The sequence below is a fragment of the Rhopalosiphum maidis genome, chromosome 1, assembly GCF_003676215.2.
Source record: "Rhopalosiphum maidis isolate BTI-1 chromosome 1, ASM367621v3, whole genome shotgun sequence".
In the NCBI taxonomy this organism is placed as follows: domain Eukaryota; kingdom Metazoa; phylum Arthropoda; class Insecta; order Hemiptera; family Aphididae; genus Rhopalosiphum; species Rhopalosiphum maidis.
Genome location: NC_040877.1, coordinates 46,695,280 through 46,721,233, shown reverse-complemented (window position 1 = coordinate 46,721,233; position 25,954 = coordinate 46,695,280). Strand labels below are relative to the sequence as shown.

Sequence of the window (25,954 nt, the reverse complement as noted above, 5' to 3'; positions counted from 1 at the left end):
TGTAGAAGTTTTGGAATTCAATTTAATTATTTTATTGAATTAATTATAATTTATAATTTAAATTTAAATGTTTAGATGACTCTTCCCCAATCCAATAAGCATTATTTCCCAAAAATGTCTTATGGCTTATGCTAATTATACTAAAAAAATGATTTCGACCTATTTTACTAGATGCAATTTTAGGGAAAAGGCTATTTACAGTTATATATATATATGAAATTTAAAATCTCAGTTGTGTTGACTTTCATAAAACTTTACAAATTATTTTGTATTATAGTTATCTATAAATAAATTTATTCCAAAAAATAATTTTTAAGATTTTAGATAAAACTGTTTAAATTTAACAATAGGTACAATTTAAATTCTATCTACACTTTTTAACAATTATTTTATATCAAAATGTAGATACCTATATTATTATAGTGTCATTGTATAAGGCTTTATTTTAAATATTATTTTATTATATTATTTTATATGAATAATATTTATTTTTGTTGCAAAAGATTTAGTATTATAGCGAGGGATTTGATTTTATGAAAAAAAAAAATTAATTCCTATAAATATATCATAGTATTATATTATCAATTATGTATATTGACCTAACAAAATAAAATAAAATTATGGTTGTTTCCATAACAACATTTTATAAACACTGTCACAAGTATAAAATAGTTGATCGATCAATGCATGCGATTATAATATTCATAGCACAAATTGAACATCGACTGTCGAACTATTACTATTTAATTTATTTTTACTGAACGTTGAAAATTGTAATATTAAGTCTGTTTTACTATTGAATAATGGCAGAGAAAACAAAATACAATGAAGATACGGTGGCGGTGTGGAAACTACCATTGGCAGACGGTATTCATGAAATAGAATTTGAACATGGTACAGCTACTGGTAAAAGGGTTATTAGATTGGATGGAAAAGTAAGACAATTTTAATTACTTATAATATTTTACTACGACTTACGATTAGAATTTTAGTGACGAAATCACACCAATAATACGATCAGAGATGTGCTTCGTATCTATTAACTACATAATTATCGCATGAACTGCACATCAGTCTAATCTTTGAATTCTAGTCGGACAATGAATAAAAATTGATCAACTAAATATTATTACGTGTGTAATTATGAAGTAGGCGTAATTTTTGCAGTAGCACTTAAATTATATAGACTATTGCAGAGGTGGCCAACTTTAATAGACTTGCGATCGACCTCCAAAATTTTCTAAGTTGTCGCGATCGACCAAAAAAAAAAAAAAAATAAAAGGTTGTCAATGAACAAAAAATATATTATATATGCGCATGTTACACTTTTTATTCGATATAAAAAAATATATTTTAATTGTTTTCTGAAAGAAATTCAAAAATTCAAGAAAACGCGAAAGGATGTTGTCATCGACTGGTTGGCCACCCCTGGACTATAGCACTACTGCCACTACTTACTAGTATAGGTCTTAGGCGTCTTGTTTAGTGATCAGTTGTATCCAGGTATCGTTGTCATCGTAAAAAATTGTTTAAGAATTTCTAAGTTCAGTGATTATGCAATTCGTGTACTATAATCATAAATAATCACTTCATTAATATTTTATCCGTCCTTCTAGAATTTACATTGTACTATTATTTATTTATTTCCACAGTTAAATTTTGATAAGAATATTATTAGTTATAAAAACTAAATTTTACTAAAAGTTATAAAACTAGTTAGTAAATTAAGTCTTTACGTAAACTTATCCAAATAATTTAAAATTCTGATTTGTAAATAACTTTAAACTGTTAACTTCGTTTTTACCTTTAATTTGCGGTATACATGTATCAGATCTGTGTTTTCATTTTTTTTTTAAATCTTATCAATAAAAACGTAACTATTAGCTTGAATACATTTAACAATATTAAAATAATATGGTTTAATGATTAAAAATTATGTTATTATCGTTCGTGATTAATTTTATTATGCATTATTGTTATTAATTATGTATAGAATATATCTGTTTAAAATTAACTATTTTATGTTAACTTATGTATATAGTTCTTCCAGCCGATCTTTAGCTCATTGGCCACAATAGCGTACCTATCATCCTATGTATTCAACTTATATATATGTAAAAAAGTTTCAACATGCTTAAATATCTGAAAAATCAAACCAAAAACTATGTAGTTGTAATATTGTACATCAGCTTACAATTAAGAGTATTGTTTAAAAAAATACAAATAGATACTAGTAATTGTTAAATTCCATTTTAACTGATAAACAAATAAAACAAAAGCAGCTATATTGATTGTTTCATGTCATAACAACCTTTCCATTTTTCATTTTTATTCCAATCCTGTCTCTTCAAGTCATGTTTTTATTTATATTGCCAATATTAAGCTTAGAATTTAGTGATACAATAATTATATGTTAATATTTAAATAATAAAAGGAAAATAAGAATGTTCAACGTTTTATATAAATTATAAATTTACAAAAATAATAATTAACAATTATAATTTATACGATGTATATTTTATGATAATAACAGATAGTGAGACGAAAAGATTGGATGTTTCGATTAGTCGGAGATGAAGTTTTTGATATAGACAATATACAATGCACTATCAAAGTAGAACCAGATGGGTTGTTTATGTACACATATGATTTATTAGTTGACGGAAGGAGCTTGGAAGATTTTTGCGAATATATCTCAAAAAATCGATCTACTTGGTTAATTACTGCAGAAGATGGTGTTGAAAATCGAATTATTCTTGGTGAGTAATATAAATAAGGAATTATTTGTCAAAAAAAAAAAAAAAATGTTATTGTTGTACATGTGATAACTCCCACAATTAACAAATTAATTAAGTAAACTCGGATTAAAATGAATAAATAATAAAAATTTGATTGGTTATTACTTATTAGCAATATTAAGTTATAATTTATTTTTGAGTTTAAACCAAATAAAATTTTACTCAGCTTTTTAACTTAAAATACAATTTATCTACAAAAAATAAATTTTTTTTTACTTTTGTTTCATATGCTGTCGATTTTCAGATAAAGCTTCTATGGATATTATAGTAAACGGATCTCAAGTTACAGACGCAATGGTAAAATCTATAATTCATTTATTTATAAAACAATAATAATATTTTATTAAAAATTTAAAACTAATTTGTTTTCAGTCTGAATTCATTGAAAATGGTACAGAAACACATTTTGCAGTCGGTGAAATGTTAGTAACAATACGAACTGAACATAGTTGTGATAAAAAAATTGGTGTTGTGCACAGTCTATTCGTTAATGGTGCTATGGTTACAGAATTATAATATTTTATGAATTATTTTTTTTAAACTAATTTAATGTTATTGTATAAGAAGTATATAAAATTAATTTGCTTGAAAAATTTTAAATTTGTTATTGTAATTTAGTTACACAGATTATTATAATATTTTATGAATTTGTTGCTTTATATACAAAAATAAAAAAGTATAATAATAAAATAAATAGATTCGTGTTATTAATAATATTATATGATTAATCAGTATTCATAACAATGCAAACCCCTCGTAAAATCCAAAAACTCTTATGCAGCAGTGTATTCAAATTGGCTTGAAACACACAATTATCGGTCATCGAATTTCCTCGTTTCGAAGTCACATAAGCTGGTATGGTAATTGAACTCTTAGGTAATTTTAGCAAGCGAGTTTCAATAGGAATAATAGCCAAAATTGGCAACTTTTCAAATATATTTTGAAAAGCAGATTCTGTCAAACATTGTTTGTCCATATCCCAACGTGCACCTTCTAAATATAATCCGGTGATGTAACATCCCTTAAAAAAAAAAAAAAACATAATATAGCTAAAAATAGTTGATACACGAGTTAGTCATCTACAGTCTACATAACTAATACCAGATTAAATATATCTTCACAACACTCATGAGTGATTCATGTGATTCAAATAAATAAATAAAATTGATGAAAATATATATGCAGTAGATTGTCATACCGATGATTTGAGTAATGAGTATAAACAATATACACTTTCTTAAACAATAATAAATTTTTATGAAAAATAATTCGTGCACTAACAAGTTTCTAGTTGTCATTTCTTTCAATAAAAAACTATATACTATGTTAATGTACCATCAATATTTTTTAATAATATATAACTGATCAACTAATTCTCAGTTAAGTGTCACTAATGAAGTGATGGGTAGCTCCTTATTCAACATATCAATGCTAAAATATTCTTATATTACACATAATTGTTGTCATTTAAATACATTGTACAGCAGTATTTTATAATTAATAAAAATGTAAACAGTTGCCTACAAGTATATAATTTGAAATTTTATACTTACAGCGTCTGGTTCTCGTTGGACTTCGCTTTCACAAGTCCACTGAGTAACAGATGTATAAAACATACTGTGTTCAATTGACCAACCGTATTTTCTACATGCCAATTGTATCAAAGATGTGAGGTATGATTTTGGTGAGTGTAACCCTGACAGCCACATGACTAAAGGTTCTCTAATTTGGCTCTGATAAACCATACAAAGTTTATGTATAAATTTAAAAATACATTGTACTTTAATATTGTTTATTTATTGCGATTTAAGCATTCAATTTTGTGTAAAACGTTTATATTTTACCCAATTCGAATATTGAAGTGTACGTTTTGTAAGGTGTTGAATATAACCTGGCAATGATTTAACCGACGGTGGTGATAATTTGCTCCAGCAATCCGGAACACGACCGGCGTATAAACACATTGAAACTTCTTCTAACATCGAATTCATTTCCACTTTTCCCAAAAATACCTATGTAAAAAATAAATTAAAATATATTAATACATAATATTTCTTTAAAACATATATATAAATATAAATGTCAAATACTAGCTTTTACCTTTGAGAGTTGTGATAGGTTGTTTCTTATTACGTCTAATAACGCGTTAATTTTCTCAAGTTCGTGAAGTAAAACTATAATATTAGGAGCAAAACATTTATCTCCGTAAAACAATTTTACTTTATTTATATTATAAAGTTCAGGCAATGATTTTAAAATGTCTTCAGTAGTATTTTGTACAACTTTATCCCAATCAGTGTTTTCATCATAAACTATATCAACACTTGGATATAACTTTATCATGTCTGTCCACAAAAGTCTAACCAAATTATTGTGGTATTCAAATAAAACATTTGAATTTAATCCGCAAACTTCCGGGTTAATAGACAATGGTAATTCATTAACTACTTCTATTGTAATAAACATAAAAAATATAATTTATTAATCATTAACTATAAATCAATATAATAAAAAAATTTATTTAACAACAATTGTAATTTTATCAAATTTTAATTTTGCTAAATATATAAAGCCGTCATAAGATATAAAATTTATTACGGGCTAGTATAATATATAATAGATGATCCATAGTTTGGTTCAATTAAATATAATTAACTTAAACTTCACCAGTCTCACAGCAAAAACTAAAAATAACACGTATAAAACATAAAACACGTATTTAAAGCTTTTTTTCTTGAATTACTTTACTCGTACGACCGTAAATATACTACAAACATAAATATATTGACACATCAAAAATCGTTCAAAAATTGTGATATTATATTAAACGTTGAGAATATTAAATTTTAAACTAATAGTGTCCGTATAGTAATTTTACAGTAGAAGGTATACTCATCACTATATCACTATATAAAGCATTCAAATATGAAATAATTAATAATGTCTGGTTTCCTATAAGCATTATATTTCTTGAGAATACATTTAAAAAATATCGTAATTAAATAGGTAATTCTCGGGTATTTTGGCATAAGAGAAAATTAAAAAGCTATTAAAATTACAAAGAACAGCTTCGACTAAGCCTGACTAAGAATTATGGACCAAGATCTATTTATCGATGTTAATCTTAACAAAATCAAGTCAGTTGTTAAAAAAATTACCCCTTCCCTTAAAAAAAAAAACAAATAAAAAAATAAAAAATATATATTATGTAGAATTATTATTATTTTATTTAAAACATTATATTTCTTAAATAATATTTACCTTTTAAACTGTGTTTATTACTTTCAAATAGTTTTCTTTCCGCCTCTATGTATTTTACTGGCTTATAACAATCTTTGCAGTTATAAAAGCTGAACGGTTGGTAAGAACTATGTATGAAATCACCAAAATATTCATCCACGTATGTCAAAAGAATTTGGCGGTCATAGTTATCGATTACTTTTCCTCCATATATGATTTCACCGATTAAATATTTAAATGTAGTCCAAGGTATTTCATTTTTTACACTTTTTTTCAAGAAGATAGTAATTATTAGTTGACACATATCATAATCAGAATATTCAAAATTGTATGGTATACTCCATCCAAATTGATTGTATTTTTGGCGTTCCTAAAATATTATTAAATTTATATCTTATATTATAATTTTAGCTAAGAATGTTTAATCTAAAAGTAGTTACTAATAATATTCCGTGGAAAAATAGTAATGTATATAGTAATGATTTGAAAGCAGGATGTTGATTTTTATCTTCTTGATCGTCAAAATCATATTTATCTAAAGTTTTCTGCATACTTATCCTCATATGATTCGAAGGTTCAATAATAACTATTTTGAATACAATATTGTACAATGTATAGGTCAGTATTTTGGAAATTTAGTACATATCAATACAACGTTACCTTTTAATGACCTGAGCAAGAGAGATATTGGAAATGAATCACTCGATAATGAATCTCCATTAAATATTAACCATAATCTAAAGTTTGGATGCCAACTTTCATTTGATTGTTCTAATATATATTCAGTTTCGTATAGAAAATGAACAGAAAAATTACAGTTTTGTACAATCAACCAATTTCCGCGGTACATTGCGGATTTCAAAGCTGAATAAATAACCTATTAAGAATATGTTTTGTATAATTCTTTAGTTAAACAAATATTTATTTATTAATAATTAAAATTTACGTCTTCATTGAAAGTTCCTAATGAAAGAACCTTGTACGTTGGACCAGTTATATCATTTTTTTCTGCAAGATTAGTCAGATCCTTTATCGGATCAGATCCGTTATTTAATATTAAAATACATGGTGTTAAATTTGAAAATTTTTTATGTATATTTTCAAGACTGAAAATTTTAACAAAAATTAATTTACAATTTAAAAATCATAAAAAAGTATTTATTTTAAAATTTTAGTTTGAATATTTGAAATTCTGAAATGCTAAAATACAGTAATACCTAACCTATGTCTCACGGGTAACACGTGGAATGCAAAATCCTTAGAAGTGGCTAGTGACCAATTTTAAAGTTGAAATAAAATTAATAAAATATACAATTATTTCCAAGATATTTAAATTTCCTTTTCTTTATTATTGTAACTATTATTGATAGCTTGTTGAAAAAAAAGTATTAACCTTTAATAATTGGTAACATACATAGTACCAGACCACACATTTACACGCACGGAGTCGTGAAATAAAAAAAATTTATGTTTTAATATTTTTGTGATTGTATAATAATAACTAAAAGGTAGAAAAACTCACTGGAGTATGATTTTTTTCAAAATAATTTATAACATATTTAAAATTGACTGGAATAAATAATTACCCCACACGTGTTATCAAAAGTAAAAAAAAATAATTTTTTGTTTTGATAAACTTATTAGTAATAAAATTAAAAATATATATATGAATGATTTTAGAAATTATAATTGTAAACTAAATGTATTTACTTTGTATTTTTGTTATTGATGCACTTCTCATGATTTACTTCAATCATTTTATAAACGTAATTTTCAACAGATTGATACACTCGATCAGTTCGAAAACATCTTATTAGCATTAAGACTTCAAAACATTTAGTTATTTTGATAGGTATTGTATTTTCAGATTCTGGATATTCTGAATAAAACCACTATAGAATACAAACATATTACTGAAATTATCTTAAAAAATATTAAAATAATAACCAAGTCTTATAAATCTAAATTTTAATAGTATTCAATTTAATACCTTGTAGATAAATTATACAGTGTTATTAGTAGTGTACAAAAAATATACATTTTTTAAATCATATAATTTAAAACCGTTGTATATTAATATTCTGTCTTGTTATAAATTAATAAAAATATATCTTACACTAATTACTTAAGACTTATTATAAATTAATAGCTGAAACGAAAATATTTTCAATATTTAGATGCTGCTGATAATATTTATATTCAATTATAATATATGGAGGATGTCACTCGTATTTATTGTCTTCGTTGTACAACTGCGTAACACAAATCTATGCTCAGTAGTTCAAATTTAGCTTCAATATTTAAGTGAATCGACCTATTATGAAACTTAATGGTAAGAATTTTATCTGTGTTTGTATGTAGAGTTTTAGGATAGTTAAATTGCATTTTTAAACTGCACTATTTATGTATGTAAAACTCGGTAATAAATTACTAAATTTACTGAAAAATCAAAAAAAATCCTTGGCATCTATCAAGTGTTCTTTCAATATCAAAATCCTGTGGATAGACTTCAACATCGGGATATGCATAGAAAATCTATGACTAAAACATTGGGAATTCTCTTACCTCTAACTGCGTTAGAAATCGAAAATTTTCCAAACCATCACATCCCACTATTTGTTTCATAATCTTAATATCTTTAAAAAATTCATAATTTCCTTATCTGATGTGATATTTAAAATTTTCTTTAAGCCTAATTTTGTTGAGTGATATTCCCATCTGCACTCCACACAACGAAAACTAATGAAAAACGATACCCCTGCATTATCATCTTAAATTATTAAAATTATAACCACTCTACGCCTATGTACTTGTTATTCTATTTTAACTCTTCAAATACTCCGCTTCTTAAATATTCAACTTATTTTTACTTTCTCGCAATAAAACATTATTCTCCTTATTTTATCTTTCTTTGACAAAATACGAATTTTAATATTTTATTTTTGCGTTAATAACCTTAATATTTATTTTCGTTATTAATATCATTATTGCTTCGATTAATTTTCACAATTAATGATATCACTACGTCAAAATAAACAAAAAAAATGTAGGTACATAATTAAAAAACATAATTTACCTCTTTCCAATTGACGGTGTTATTACAAATATGTTCAGTCAAATTCGAAAAATTTTTAAAGTTCGTGCTTAAATTAACAACATTTTGCCAACATTTATTTGATAACCATGTTGTTGGGTTTTTTATGGTAACATTTTCAGAGCCTATAATTTTACCTTTGATGAAGAATATTAATTCAGAATTCGATAAATGTCCTGCATCTCTATCTAACGTACACGCTATTTGAAATAAAAATAATAAGTTGTGTTTTTCATAAATACTGATACTACTAAATTCGTAAACATCATTTGTAAGTTGAAAAATAATATTTGATATCCTGTTCAATACATTTTGATCTTTTTTTGCTGAATCAATTGAATTCAAAAACAATTTCATGAACGACTGTATTGAAAATTGATACAAAGGGTTGATATCTTTTAATCCAGAAAGAGACATATAAAATAAAGTTCCTTTTTGTGATACAGATTTATAAACATCCCTAGACTGGTCAACTAAAGACATTAATTCAATAGACGATTTTAATTCTGTAGAACATAAATTAATTTTCAATTTTATATCTTCGAGTTTATTTAAAAGATGTGGATTATCAATCAAAGGTTCGGTGCAATTTATGATTTCTTTTATAAACGTATTTTTAAATTCTTCAAGTGCTTCCTTATTTTGATATATATTTTTTACAACTAATTCTTTCTTATCTTCTAGTTCTTTTATTTCATGTTTTATCACCAAATTTAGTAGTTGACTTTCCAATCCCTAAACATAAATGAAACAAGGTGAATACATTAACAAAATTAATATATCATTATAAATATACATAAAAACCAGGCTCGTGAGCAAAATTTCTTTAAAAATATTACTATTATAAAAAAGTATTATGCTTACTTGTATATAATTTTTTAAGTAGGTATGTAAAAAATGTTTATTAACTATTTATAGTTTTTCAATAACACATTAAATAACAGGAATCTTGTAAAAGTAAACTTTCTTTAAAATTTTAATTTAATATAACTAATAGCTGTTAATTATAAATATGCATAAAAAGGTAATGAGGAGGGTTTTACCCCCCGGGCTTGGGCTCGATAGAAAAATCTTTATTTTAAATAGCTAGTTAAATTTAAAATGGATAAGTATACGAAGCGACTAATGTAATACAATTATTAAAATATTATGTATAGTAGCATAATCAATATAGGCGTGAACCTTAAACAATTTTTTATTATATTTATTCATATTATATTGGCTTACTTCTTGTGTGATAGAACAATTTATTACAGTCATATTGGAGTAAATGAATGTTGTAATTTTTGGATTAGTTTGTTTAGTCATCAAGTATAATCTGAAGTTTTTATTGAACTTATATTTTTTATCATCAATCTCAATAAATTCAGAATCCAATGATTCCGCTAAATAATTAAACACAAACACATATAATCTATAGAAAATTAATATTTTAAAATAAGAACCTCTATTAAATCAATTTACTTACATTGTATATTTTTATTTAATAAATCTTTTATATCTAAATTTATGTTTTCAAAATCGATAAAAACTACTGGTTGTCCATATTGCAAAGCATTTTTAAAATGCACAAAATAATCATTATCACCAAATGAAAGAATTTTTAATGAATTATTTTTTTCATGGTTTTTAATCCAATTAAATCCTTGATTATGTGGGTCAATACAAAGAGGATATCGATTCGATTGAGTCATCAATATTCCATTTTGAATTGTGTATTTGTCACAAGGCAAACAATTTGAAATTAAACTATAAATAACAAAATAAAAATAAAAACAGTTTTAAAATGTATAATTATACTAATAATTATAATATAAACAATATAATATTAAAAATGCACGCAGTGTACATCAAATTCGTAATAAATTAACTGAAAATGTTTAAATATTGTAAACGTTCATTTTATTAAAAAAAATATTAACTACAAATAAAGAAATTATAAATTATTAATAAATTGTATTGATTTATTTACTCATATATCACTTTTTCATCAATTAGTTCTTTTTCTAGTTCAATGTTCAAGTCAATTGGTAATCCCAAATCAATAATATGATTGTACCAATCATTAAAAATGATTCTTTCACGATATTCTAATGAAAATGGACCAGCGTAGACTAAAAATGAAGCATTCAGTAAACTATTACCAATTATTTTATTTTTTATTATGGTTTGATTTTCTAAATCTATAATCCATCTAAAAATATTAATATTAAATTAGAATAAAATTGTAGTTACCAATATAAATATTTTAATCAACAAATTTAAGTTGTCATTATTTTTTACCTTTCGTTTACAGATTTTAGTTCTTTTATAACCTTGTCAGCATATTCAAATTTAATTTTCAATTTACAATTTTCCTTTTTAAGTTCAATATTTTCCTTAGATATGTCATCTAAAGATTTTTCTAAATTTGATATAGTGCATAGAGTATTTTCTAAACTATCTTCTTGTTCTTTTAGTTTTAAAGTAGAGTTGAGATAATCTTTCTCAAATTTATTTATTTTACTTTTTAATGGTATAATGTCTTGATAAATATGACAGTATTTTAAAATAGACTCAATAATATTTAATAAGCTACATTCCACTTTGCTAATAGTTTGAATATCAATTGTTTTTTTCAAAAATTTTAACTTTGTTCGTACTTGAGTTTGCTGTCTTTGATTAATTTTATTTGCATCCAATTCTTGTAAATTATTTAGAAAATTTGGATCTTCAATCATATCACTTAAGCTTTTCCATGTATTCATATCTTTAAGACCTTTTAAAATAGCTACACATTCAAGTAAAGTCATAACTGATTCAGATGGTGTGTCTAGAGATCTAAAATACATTAATATTATTATTTTTCATTAAAACTTTTTCATACTATGTTTAAATATTGTTCATGATTGTTATTAAAAATTATCTAATATTTTCTATTAAAAATTATGTGATATTAAAAATAAGAACTACTTACTTTAATTCTGTTAAATCATCTGAATTAATTTCATTCAATAAAGTTTTAGTAGTACTTAAAACAGGTAATGTTTTATCAATTAACTCTTTCATTTGTTTTTTTGTGTTTACAATTTGTTCATTTTTTAAACTTAATTTGTCAGTATTATTATTCACGATAAATTTTATTTCTTCTACAAGTATACGAGTTTCATTAATTTGTTTTATAAAGTCTTGACACATTTCGTTCTTATGTATTATAGATAAATCTTGCTCAAGTAATGTTTTATTTATTCTATCGAGATCTAAAGTACTCTCTTCTATTTTTTTTAATCCACTCTGGATTTGTTGAGACTTAAAAAAAAAATACAATTTAATTAATTAAAATATTAATTCTAATATAATTTAATTTAAACTTATAAGAATATCATGAATTATTAATTTATTTATAAATCATTTATAAATTATAGATAATCTAGTGGACCTTATATTATACTAAATTCAAACAGATAAATAAGTTATAGTATCATAGGAATAAGATTAAAATAAAGATGGTTGTTTACAATAGACGGCCGAGTCTATGTATCTAAATAATACAACACATTATACAAGAAAAAAAGTTATATTTTTAAGTGTTATATAAAAATAGATGATAATGACAACAAAGAATAAAGTTAATAAAAGTAAAATATCTACAATTATTGGTGAGCTACTGAGAATATTAATCAGATACCCAAAACATTATTTAATTGTGTTCAGTTTCTTATAGGTTATAGAACATAACCTATTCTAACATAGAAGAGCTACTTTTTGTGAAACTATTTGAAAAATTTTCAAAGAAAAATAAAGCATATGTACCTTCATTATTAACAATAATTAAAAACCTATATTTTTTTAATAGCCTCAATCTTTCAAGTTGAAAACCAAGTTTCAACCCATAATCTGAGATAACACGTTGATTAATTTATAATTTCAAGATACAAAAAGAATGTTAAAACATTTTATTTTAATATATAAATAAGAATGTAATACATATAAGTAGTATGCGATTTGTATTTCAATAATTGAGTTTTTAAAAGCTTATTGCAAATTACATACAAAAATTAAAATATTTAATAGGTATGAATGGAAAAAATAAAATTATAAATACTTAAGTACAAATAGTTTAGTATAAATAACCATCATACGATTCAATTTAAATTTCTAATTCAACTTAAAAGCACTTACTCTACTTATTCAACTCAATACTTTATATTTTAATAATGTTAAATCTGAATTATTAAAACTACATCTATTAAAATGTGATTTTAGTCTATAAGTTCAAATATAATTAATTAATATAATACCTTAATTATTGATAAACTCGATTTTTTTTTAACTAATTTCTTATAAGTTTGAGTACAGTCTACTAAGTGTTTCAATGTGAAATAAATCTTTTGATTTGTATGCTTGAAAAATGTTTTCGCGTAGACTTCTGCAGATTCATGCATATAAACACTTTGCTTTATTACATTATTAACGTAAACATCTGAAATAATTTGATCCTAAAAGTAACAAATAAATAAAATATACATTATATCATATTTGTAGGTGTATTTAAAAATAAACGAAACAAACTGTATTCTAAGTATTTTTAAACGACTATAAGATTAAATATATTATATACCCCAGTTATTGTTAAGTCGTAACTAGGTTAGGTTAATACAATTTATTATAATAATTTATAAGTAAAGCACATAGTAGAGTTTGATAAGAAAATGTCGGTTCTAAATAAATTTTAATAATTTTTATTTAGTGTTGTATACTGGCATGGAATCATGATCCTTCTAATTAGACATTTTCGCTTACTTGGCCATACCTGACACCATAAAAATATCAAGTGCACAAAAATACGTAAAAGTACTATTATTGTAGCCGACATCTCCTTTGTACTATATTGAAAAATAGTTTTAAATATCATACGTTTATCAAAACTTTTTCCACCACAGCATTTAATGCCTCCACGGGCCATTTATTAATCCAGTCAACATAAGTTTTATTCACGAAACCAGGGTAATTTCGAAATATCAATCTAAGGTTGTTTCCAGGCGACATTAACAGCACAATATGAAGATTATTTAGACAATTTTTCAAGAACATGTCCCAACAAATGTTCCTAAATTCAATGAATAATCAAAAGTAATAGGCAAATAATAACCATAAAAATATGTTATTTTATGTATGATAAAAAACATACGTAGTGAGTTCACTCGATGTGTTAATATTTATTTCTTTAAGACGCTGGACGATTTCTAAATTCTCTTTTTTATCTAAGTATAATGAAGGCACAAATCCATTCGTCAATATATTATTGATAAATTCTAAAATTCCTGTATAAATCATACGAAAAAATAAAAACAAATGTTTCACATTAATATAATATAATGATATACAAATTAAATAAATGTATGCAATTATTTTTAATGAATTAATGTTTTAAGTCTAAAAAAAAGTGAAATAAAAAATAAACGTAATAATATGATGTATTATTATTTATTAGAGGTGTTTTTAAGTTATAAGTTTTAAATTATAGTACTAATAATTGTATTATTATTATTATTATTATTTTTTAATTACCTTCTTCAATAACATCAACTTTGTCAACTATAAAAACAGTAGGCTGGTTTTTTACTCCTACATTCAAAAATATATTTTTCAAATCTTGTTTAAACTTTAATTCATTCATTTTAAAATCTTTTTTTGAATGAAATGAATTATTTATAAATATTTCATAGCCTACAAATATAAAAATATTTGTATAGTATATGAAAATATATACTATACTCAGTTCAAAATTAGATCGTGACTCGGCGGCCAACTTGTGCACGTGGGTTTGGTTTTACTATACAGCAAGCGTACAGTTAGTTGACTTGGCAGGGTTGACAAACTGGTGTTGTCTGCCCACACTCGACGAAAACTGGTCGTCATTTAGTCACGATCTCATTTTGGATAGAGTATAGGTAATTTTTAGAATTGTATTACGATTAAAAATATTACTAATTATGACGTAATGTTACCAGATGTGAATGCAGCTAACTTAGAAAGTGATTTTTTTCCATTTCCACTAGAACCGATCAACAGAACATGTCCTCTATCTATTCTAAGCATACGATAAATTCTTATTAAATGATCTAATGCATCATTGAAAAGTATCATATCTAATAAACCATGATATTTTTTATATTCTAAAAGTATCTGAAATATATTAAATTATTTCATTGTTACACTAATTAAAATTATTACTAAATACAAATGCTTACTTCTTGAAATAAATAAAATACAGAATCATAATCTATTAAATCTTCATATATTCGTATTTGATTGTTTGCACTAACAGCATTCCTACAGTCACCGAACAATAGAGGATCTCTTAGAACATATTCCATTTGTAAAGGAAAATACGATTCTAGTTCTTGAGTAAGATGACGTTCAATCATTTCTCGATCCTGAGAAAAATGATCAAACCTTTTTAAAAAATAATTCTTGGTTCTATAAAAATGTTCTGTCAAATTGTTTTTTATTTTCAATTTCGGATTTATACATTTTATTAACATACATTTATATATTTATAAAGCAAACAAAGAAAAATGTATTTTTTTAAATTTAGATTTGTAGATTTTAATTGAAAATATAATAATACTTGTTGATAAATTAATCGATCACATATCACTCTGGTGAACTCGTTCCTCCAAACTCGTACAAAGGACTCTGTAGTCGTAAATGTGTTGGGCAATATGCGGGTCATACCATTAACGATAAAACTTATGTGACACAAATTAAATACATAAATGAATTTTTCTGGTGTTTGATGAAGGTTTTTAAGTACCAACTAAAATTATAACATAATTATTTTAATTGTATATGATTATAGGTACATAATTTATTTGACATATTATTCAATAACATTAATATTAAACTAATTTGATTTATATAAAAAATAAAAACATACTTTATATAAATTTACTGTCATATTTATAATATTATGAACTGCAGATTTTATGTTTTCCGTAAAGGATTTTGTATGTCCAGATAAAATTGAATTGAAAATATATTGAATCGTATCTTCAGATGGAAACGGTAATGAAAAAACTGAACATAGTGACAAAAAACGTGTATCTAATTCATTCCGACCACCTCCTATATGATTCATGGCTGCGAAAAAACCTACAATTCAAATTGAAAACTTATAAATAGGTTTTGTTAATGTTGTTAATTAAATTATTGATACATACATATATCCACAAGCTCTTTCCAATCGAAACATTTGTGTCTATCGTACATTCCTTGTTTATCAAATATACTTTTCAATAATGCAATAGGTTGTTGTGTGCCACATCCATCCATCTAAAATTCAAATTTATAAATTCTTTTATCATAATATATTAGTGTAATAGCGATAATAGTTATAAATCAAGACTAATTTATATAGAATTAAGTATATTTAATTTGATAACGTTATCTTTCTTTCCAACACAAGTTAAGAAATGTATAAATATTATGTATTCATATTTTTTAATAATAAAAATTTAAATATACCAAAATATGTAGGTACATGCTTACTTGAGGCAAATTTAAATCATCGATAAAATAAACTAATCGCTTCCCAATTGGTGGACCGTATGTTTTTCTAGAATGCCTTTCCAAATTTGTTTCTAAATTTTGTTGAACATCTAATGACGAAGTTCTAGCAGATAAATTTAACGCCATTTTAATCTAAAAAATATATATATAACTACATCAATTATTACACTATTGAGTTAACTTTTATAATCTAAAATTTTTAAATCAGCGTTACACTGATGTATTGGTTAAAACTGATTTATTATTTCATATATAAATTAAGTTTTTAAAATAAATATGAACACTTGAATAATTTTGTATAATAATCAACTTTTATGTTTAATCAAAATACATTTGCATACAATTATTGAAGACAAATAATTGTCATTTAATAAATTAAAAAACATTATACAAAATTATTTATAATTTATTTATTTCACATTTATTTGTACATGTAATAAAGTTAGTTTTTACCACATAATAAAATAAATATATTAGTACAATGCTATTTACATAATGTTTCTGATCAAGATTACGTATGAAATATTTCATTGTTGCTGTTTTTCCAGAACTCATGTCACCAACTATAATTGTAGGGCGTTTAACCTATAAAAACAAAATAATATACAATGTGTAAAAAGTAAAAAATATCGTAGCAAATGTTTACCTTTTTAAATATTGCACTCCTAAAATAATACTAAAAAAAAATAAAAAATGTTATTGGTATCATGGTTGTATATAGAATATAATACAGTTATGTATTTAATAAATATTAATGATGAATATTGTATAAATACTTCGTTTATTAATTTTAATATCCACACCAATCTTGTAGATTCCACTGTGGGAACAAGTATATCGTTAAACGTAATCGTATCGTTATGAATATACTCTGGGATTGCCTTTTTCCACGAAATCCATTCCAACGTATTAAAATCTAAATAGTAGTCATACCAAGTAGGCTCATCGGAAGGTATGTATTTCAAATTTTTTTTTAACCGTTCGTGAGCATTAGGAACATTTACAAAACCAGATAATTTTTTAACGTTTTCATCAAATATATGACGAGATGTTACATCAGTTAGTAACGCACCAAGTGATAAATATAGAGCTTGGATAAAAACGGCTTCTAACACTCCCATACCAGCTACAAACGAAATCATTGAAGTCAATGGAATAGCAATATCATTGCTAGTCATTGCAGTTCTTTTACGGCCGACTTTGTTCGAATCATTATTGTCTGATGAAACTAAAGGTAATATTGTATCCAAAATAAAGCAAAGTTGAGTAATCTAAAAGAGTTATAAAAAATAATCCATTTTTTTTTAAATTCCATTCTTAATGATTAATTAGAATATATACGTAATATATGTAATAATACACTTTTAAATCTATATTTACCATATTTAATTTAGTTTGTGAAACAGCAGTCCTAAGCGGAATTAATTTGTTTAAATTGTTTTCATCTTCAAAAATTAAATTCAACAAAACGGGTACGTATTTTTGAAAACATTGATCCAATGCTGTTTGTTCTATTAAACTTCGTGGTTCTAACCACCGTACCCAAAAAGGCATATAACCAAGATTATTGGGATCGACATACACTATACCCATTCTGGCTATCGTAGATGGAGCAGAATATGATAAATGGCCGACTTCAAACAACAAATTACATTGTGGTTTTATCCTATAAAAAAAAAAAAAATGATAAGCGTAATAATATTATTTGAACTTATAACAAAAAATAAATACATTTTTATCTACCTTTAAATTATTATCAAAAATATATAATTAGATTTGAGTATCTGCGAAAGTAAAAATTGATCCCCGAAAATAGAGATAACATATATCTATATAATATAGTATTTAGATGTAGTAATTTTTTTCATTTTATTACGCTTATATTTAATGAAAATTAAAGTTGTGGCAGTGTAAAACAATAACCCACCTAATCTTTTCTCCATTTGATAATGTTAACAATCTATTATCATCCATGACAGGGTTCAAGTCATCAACCCACATTGAATCTATATCACCGTCAAACAAAATAAAATGATTAGACTGATTATTAGGGACAATTGGTTGATTGATGTTTCGCATAATATTTGTTAATAATCCATCATTCCAGGATTTTGTTATTGGATCTACATAACCGTATAACTCTAATTTAGTAAATGCTTTCGGGTTAAGAGTTATGAGTTTTGTTGATATTTTTAAATGATTTAAAGTTTCACATAGCACGTTAATTATAACAGATTTTCCTCCACTTGTTGGTCCCATGATTGCAATTGAATTCCTATTTTCTAGAATTTCCATAATTTCGATAATTTTTTCTATCTGAGTGTCAATTTGTACAAATTTTTCACGTTTCAAAGCCATTTCTATAGCTTTAGTAAAATCAGCATTTGTTGTTTTTAAATATTTGACGTTTGGAAATAAGTCAGATAAAAATGACAAAAATAAAGCAATATCTTTATCAATTAATTTAGGCAAGTTTAAATCTCTAAAAAAAAAAATACAAGCTGTATTAATTATTTATTCAAATATATTTTTAAATATAACGAGAATTTTATGTATAAGATATACTTTAAAATGTATTTTTTATGTTAAAAATAAGTAAAATCCACTTAAAACTATACTCTTAACAGTTATGTACTAATTTTGCATATATATTACGCCGTTTAATTAGAATAGTAGTTACTCTAGTTCGTAGTTAGATATTTTTTATGAAAAAAATATATATTCATTTTATAGATAAGCCATGAGCCTATCGTGTCCTTCTTAAAATTTATTGTATGTTAGTTGACATTTATGTTTTTAACTCAATAAATAATTATTTTTTACTTAAACTATCCAAAACTATGGTAATAATATAGCCTACAATAATTAGTAATTACATTTTTATTTAACTATACCAACCGTAATATTTTCATTATTACTAAACTCTCTTCAAGCTCTGGTTGTTCGGTTAGTAAATGTCTTGCAGTCTTAATGACTAGTTTTAATGATCTCAAATCAAATGTGTAGTTTAATGGATTCGAAAGACCATCTTTACATAATTTATATAGTAATGATATTTTCTTTGATAAAATCTAATAAAATAAAATAATAATAATTCTACTGTTTAAAAAAAAAAAAAAATTTTAATTCAGAATAATTATTTTCTAAGACCTCACTTTAGCTTCCAAAAATCCTTCAGAATATAAAATAGTGAAGCATATCAGTTCAAAATCTGGAAGAAGACAAATAACTGGTCTAAAATGACTTTTTATTATTTCATCAATCTCTTTTTTTTTCACATTAATTTCTTCGATATTTAAAGTAATAAATATACCGACTTTTGGACTTATACTTATATTGCATTCTTGGAACTAAATAAAATCATCAATTATTATAAATAAATTATAATATAAAAAATACTTTTATAAAAAAAATATTAAAACCACATCACATTATTTCCATTTTTGTTTCCAAATAGTGTCCATTTCGTGGATAATAGTAAAGTTGATATGACAGACAAAGTTTTTTGAGAAATTCTAGTGAACTTAGTAAACAATCCCCAAATTTTACTTTGGCAAATTCCATTTAAAAACTGACTAAATGTCTGATGGTCTAACCCATCGCTACAATTAATAACTTTACATAAATTGCCAAAAATTGTTGCCATAGCCATAATAGTATCGGTTTTACCAGTTCCACTAAGACCTGTATAAACATTACACTGAATTAAAGATATAATTTTTTGAGAATTAAAATACAATATAGCTAAATGAAATTTTAGAAGGTGATTATAATAATAACTTTAATTGTATTACTAATAAAGTATTAAAATGTACATTACAGATATTTGTATATAAAATGCGCGTTTAACACAAATATAAATTAATAATTTAAATAAAATGTTAACTTAGCTATCGAGAGGTTAATGACTTCATTGTATTAAATAATACAAATTATAAATAAATAAATTATTAATGGAAATATTTATTAAGTAGTTATTTTTTATACTTTAAACTTTTATAACTTATGAATTATAATCATATCTACATCTACATCTTTTCTTACCATAAGTTGCACCACCTAAGCACATCATTAATGCTTGGGTGAATGTTAAAAATATACGATTGGTTAATGGGGTTATAACAATGTTTTTAGTTGATCCCGTAAATTCATATCCATAATCAAAAAGACCTAAAAAAAATATTCAAACTATTATAGTATTTGAGAAATATCATATTATAATACATTATATTTTATAATTGTATAATCATCTTAATAATTAATATTAAATATTTAAGAAGACACTACACCACATTGCTGTCTCCGTCTTACAAATGTAAAACATAGAAAAAAATTTTTTGCACGGGAAAGAACCATTCAGGCTATAAATGTTAAGTAAGAAATTAAATTTTCACCACATAAAAAGGAGAAAATTATCTGTGAAGTATAGTTTTTATTTTTTTTTATATCACCTAAACAAAAAAAATTCTTGTTGTTTCAAAATCCATTTTTTAATTTGATTTTTGTAAAAAATAAAAACGATATTTCACAGCCAAAGTTCTCCTTTTTATGTGGTGAAAATTTCACTTCTTAGTTATGACTAGCTTTCTCATCGGTTCTTTTCCGCGCCAAACAATTTTTGCTATATCTTACATTTGTAAAACGGAAACAATAAATGCGAGTGCAGCGTCCTTATACGTACTATTGGGGAATAGTAAATTTCCATAAAAGAGAGTGTTAACTCCTACAAAACATAGTATTAATCCCTACAAAATAATATAATAATAAAAAAATATGGTTATTTTATCAGGAAGCAAAGCAAAAACTAATGATAAATAATTTTGATTCTTGATTCTTAATAGTAAATAATTGCAGAAAATATTTTGTACAATAATTAAATGTACTGTCCAATAATACTTTTTCGTTAGAACAGAAAAATTTAAAAATTTTTATGCAAGAAAATATTATATCACGGGTATCTTGATTTGATAAAACAAATTGTTCAAAATGATTTGTTTTAATATCCATTAAATGTATTGTATCATGAACTTCGTCAATACTTGTAAACAAAAATGGCAATATAGATTTACACATATTATACACATTTCGTCTAAAATGTATTTTCTAAATCAATAGGATTTAGTTGTGATAAATTTTAGCTCCAAAACCGTGTATTCGAGTAAAAATGTGTATGATATTACCAGAATTTTTTTTTTTAAGTAGAAAAGTCCATATAGAGGAGATTACATTAGGCTGCATTATTAATGTATTAGGATTTTACCTGAACACTGTGATAAGTATAAATTGTCCTTGCTTTTTATCCAGTATGTTTTAATTACACTGTCCCATTCGAATGATTTTGCAAAAATCACACTAAAAATTGTATTCAATATATAACACCAATGTAATATGTATAAATAAGTAATTAGAAAATTCACAAATTGTTTACTTGTTTATAACAAATGATTCAATAATGTCCCTATGATGAATATCTAAAATTATTATAGAACTATATTTATTTCTTCTATTTTCCAACATTTCTTTTCTACTTTGTAAAACTATATCATTGATTTTTATATTCAATTGATTCAAATATTGTTTCATGCTTAAACGGTTACCCTAAAATCAATGTAGACATAAACATTGATATTTTTATTAATATAAATAGTTTATGATAATATTAAATTAAGGTATAGTAGACTATATATTATAAGCTGTGTATTATTTAAATTGAGACAAATATAGCTTACTAATTCAATTTCATTAAAAACATTTTCTACTTCAACTGTCCACCACACATTATCTGATGTTAAGCAAACTGATAGTGGAAAATTATTTATCCAATCAAATCTATTACTTGAACTTGAGACAAATCCTAAATCCAATATAGCTTTTTTAATCATAAAACGATTTGATTTTCGCATTTGATCAATAACTTTATGCATCCATCTGTCTACAGTATTTTTAATTATCACAGCATTTTTAAATACTAATACTTCATCATTGAATGTTTCCATTGCTGTAACTGTATAACTTTCATCTTTTACGTCGTAGATAAGACTTTTAATATTATCAAATATCTAAAATAAAAATATAGTTACATTTACTAATCATTTTTATTTATCAAAATTTTAGCTGGTACACATTTACAATTTTTATACCTGAATAATATATTCCTGGATAACAATTGGATTAGAATTACCATAAATGAACAACAAATCATTATCTGATATAAAATAAAATCTAGGAAAATAGTTTCTTTTCTCAGTAATGTAATCATTTAACTCTTTTTGACTAATATCTAAACGAAATTCTAACCATGATAATTGGTTAATGATATTTGGTGTTAAACACTGTTCAAGAATCTTTGAATTTCTATTTGCGTTGGCCATTACCTATAAATATAATGATTCAATATGTATTAACAATAATATTAACATAAATTTTACATTATAAATTATAATAATAACTTTTCAAAAAAAAATAATTTTTCAATTTTTATTAACTTATTTATTTATTTCAAACAAACTAAGCAACTAGCAACTTTTTGGAGGACAGTGATAATTGCCTTCTCGTGGTGTCCTCCGGTAATGCTAAATTACTATCATAAAAATAATATTTCTTTGGCAATTTCTGGATACACTTTAAAAATATAGATTAAATTTATGGCCCAATCTCCGGGTAGTAAAAGGTAAACCAATATTTTATATGAAGCAGGTAGATAAAATGTGGCCTAATTACCGACCGCCCATAATAACATACCTCTTGGTAGAATTTGTTCAATTCATTGAATTTTTCAGTTTTTTCGGGTAAAATATTTAAAATGTCTTTTCCAGCATATATTTCTGAGAGATAAATCCATTTTTGCTGTACATACCACCATTTATTTAGAACTTCATTTACAATCGATAAATTTTTCTGCCACGTTTCAACTGTTTCTAAAAATGGTTCAACTGAACTAGAATAGATTAATAATAATTTATAAATAAATATTAAATACTTAAGACTCATAATAGTAGATATTTAATTTATTGTATATTACTATGAGTTCATCATTTTATGCATTGTGATTTGATCATTTTCCAAAATTTGTAACACATGATGGACTCCACATAGTTTATGTTCAATATGTAAAATTACATTTGAGAATTTCTCTATATTTAGACTCATTGTATTCCACCGCTATAGAGTATTAATTAATTTTATTCTATAAGATATTTATGCTTGATAGTACTTAATTACATTGTTTTTGTTTATTATTACCTCATTAATTTCTTTTAATTGTTGTTCAATACCGTTTTCATCGATTGCTTTACATAATACTTTTTTAATAATTTGTTTATGTTTAACAGTTCTCATTTTTAAAATAATACCAAAAATTAGAATTTCTTCATCAAAATTAAAATAAATACCTATACAAATATACATATAATTATTAATTAATAATCAATAATTATAAATTATAAAATATATTATATTTATATTTATATTTAATTTTCCATTATTAATTAACTTAGTTGATTTTTTTGGATTCTAAGTAGAGCAATAAATATATTATTGCTTTTACATAATATTTTTTTTATATCTGTCATCGTTTTTTAAAGCAATTAATGCTAATTCTCAAATTCTATAAATGACTATAAAAATTAATCACTTGGTAAAGATATTTGTGAATGTTTTACATAGTTATTGTATAACTTTTAAGTTAAAAGTTTTTATTTAAAGTTATACTATTTATTTACTATTAATTTTATGTTATAAATAAGATAAGTATGTATAAAACTAAAACTAAATTATATGTTAAAATTAAATTATTTTCGTTGACAATGAAAACATAGTAGAAAACAGTAATTCAATTTAAAAATAATTTACCAATAGTATCCAACATTTCTTTCCAATGTCTAGGTTTAAGTGCCTCATTTTTTAATTGAAGTAAAATTGGAACACTTTGTCTTAATTCCTTTAAATAATTTGCTAAAATTCTTGCTGGGTGTGTATCTTGTGCTAAGACTGGTAGTGTCTTAAATTTTAACATAAGGGCACCAAACGCTTCACGAACGAATTCTATTTCAATTTCAAACCATGGTATTTTTGACCACCTTTCAATATCTGACTTTTGTGTTTCGTACAGTGAGTATACTAACTTCATATATTGAAACTCAGAATAATAACTATCAAATCGGTCTGTATTTAATAATTTTAAATTAAATAATTCTTCTTCCTTGACTAATTTTTCTTTTTTTTTCATAAACTTAGTAAAATTGTTATCATATTCCTAAGACATTAAGCATAGTTGTATTATTAAAACAATCAAAAATTAAATTACAAAAATAATAAATATTATACAAACATTCATTAAGATAAGTCCTAAATCTAAGTCATCCTTAACTTTCTTTAAGCCACACTGGTCATATTTTTCTAAAAATGTATCTATTTTAACTGAAAACATTTCAATACTTATTTTAACTGTATGGGACCAAATGACTTTGGCTTTTTCTAGAAATAATTTTTTTTCTGAAGCAATATGTTGTAACATTGTCCATTCATCTTGTATATATGAAATATATGTTATATCTTCGCGAGGCATAGTAACTCCCATTTCTTCTAAAATATAAATACGATGGTTTAAGTTTTGAAAAAATATCTCAACATTCACTTGTTCTGTTCTAATCTCTTCTATTATATAAAGATTGTTGTAAAAATCTTCACTATTTCTTAAATTATCGTTCTTCAGTACTTTAAAAGTCTGTAATTATTTTTACAATACATATTAATTTAAATATATTATAATGTAAATGTATATATTATACCAATAATATTAAATACTATATTGTTTTACGATTTACAACATAATTTCCATTTAATAGTGTAGATAAATTGTATTTTGTTTAATATACATGTATAATATTTCAGTATAATTTAAAAAATAAAATAAATTTATGTAATGAAGAATGACCAAGATAAGCCTGGTAATATTTAGTAATATCATAGTCCATAAAATAACAAAAAAAAATATTACCCAGTACCCACGTTTAAAGAAAATTGTTTAAGAGAACGTAGTACCCACATGTGTTGTCTCCGTCTTACACACGTGCGACATAGTAAATTTTTGTACACTAGTTTCAATATTGTGCTTTTAGTTTTGATATTAGAGTAAACTGACCTATTATAAAATTCAAAGGTAAGATTATTTTATCCAGGGCCCGGCGTAGCCTTTTATTTATATTATTATTTTTAAGTAAATTATGATCTTTTTTAAACTGTACATTTTAAAATGATCATAACATGC

At 24.2% G+C, this 25,954-nt stretch overlaps 3 protein-coding genes across 3 annotated transcripts; 1 reads left to right on the top strand and 2 right to left on the bottom strand.

Annotated features, from left to right (window-relative positions):
• The first annotated feature begins 714 nt into the window (after positions 1–714).
• Positions 715–3,355, top strand: LOC113560772 (fas apoptotic inhibitory molecule 1). The gene is made up of 4 exons (XM_026966832.1): positions 715–935; positions 2,534–2,759; positions 3,043–3,095; positions 3,171–3,355. Exons 1-4 carry the CDS (start codon positions 804–806, stop codon positions 3,312–3,314), a joined length of 555 nt encoding a protein of 184 aa, XP_026822633.1. The 5' UTR covers positions 715–803; the 3' UTR covers positions 3,315–3,355.
• A 167-nt stretch (positions 3,356–3,522) lies between these two features.
• LOC113548387 (dynein heavy chain 10, axonemal-like) lies at positions 3,523–11,469 on the bottom strand. Its single transcript, XM_026949245.1, has 14 exons — positions 11,416–11,469; positions 11,105–11,326; positions 10,601–10,881; positions 10,360–10,517; positions 9,115–9,867; positions 7,749–7,930; positions 6,985–7,144; positions 6,699–6,915; positions 6,479–6,624; positions 6,060–6,408; positions 4,899–5,248; positions 4,643–4,810; positions 4,352–4,531; positions 3,523–3,819 (listed from the first exon to the last, which is right to left on the bottom strand). The coding sequence occupies exons 3-14, from the start codon at positions 10,824–10,826 to the stop codon at positions 3,523–3,525; spliced, it is 3,186 nt and encodes a 1,061-aa protein (XP_026805046.1). The 5' UTR covers positions 10,827–10,881; positions 11,105–11,326; positions 11,416–11,469.
• On the bottom strand, positions 11,101–18,186 carry LOC113561259 (dynein heavy chain 10, axonemal-like). Its single transcript, XM_026967580.1, has 17 exons — positions 18,067–18,186; positions 17,463–17,957; positions 17,333–17,362; positions 17,179–17,271; positions 16,666–16,818; positions 16,338–16,449; positions 16,055–16,269; positions 15,746–15,934; positions 15,366–15,551; positions 15,123–15,300; positions 14,683–14,841; positions 14,303–14,435; positions 14,029–14,221; positions 13,413–13,610; positions 12,089–12,420; positions 11,416–11,952; positions 11,101–11,326 (listed from the first exon to the last, which is right to left on the bottom strand). Exons 1-17 carry the CDS (start codon positions 18,067–18,069, stop codon positions 11,101–11,103), a joined length of 3,432 nt encoding a protein of 1,143 aa, XP_026823381.1. The 5' UTR covers positions 18,070–18,186.
• Between the last annotated feature and the right edge of the window lie 7,768 nt (positions 18,187–25,954).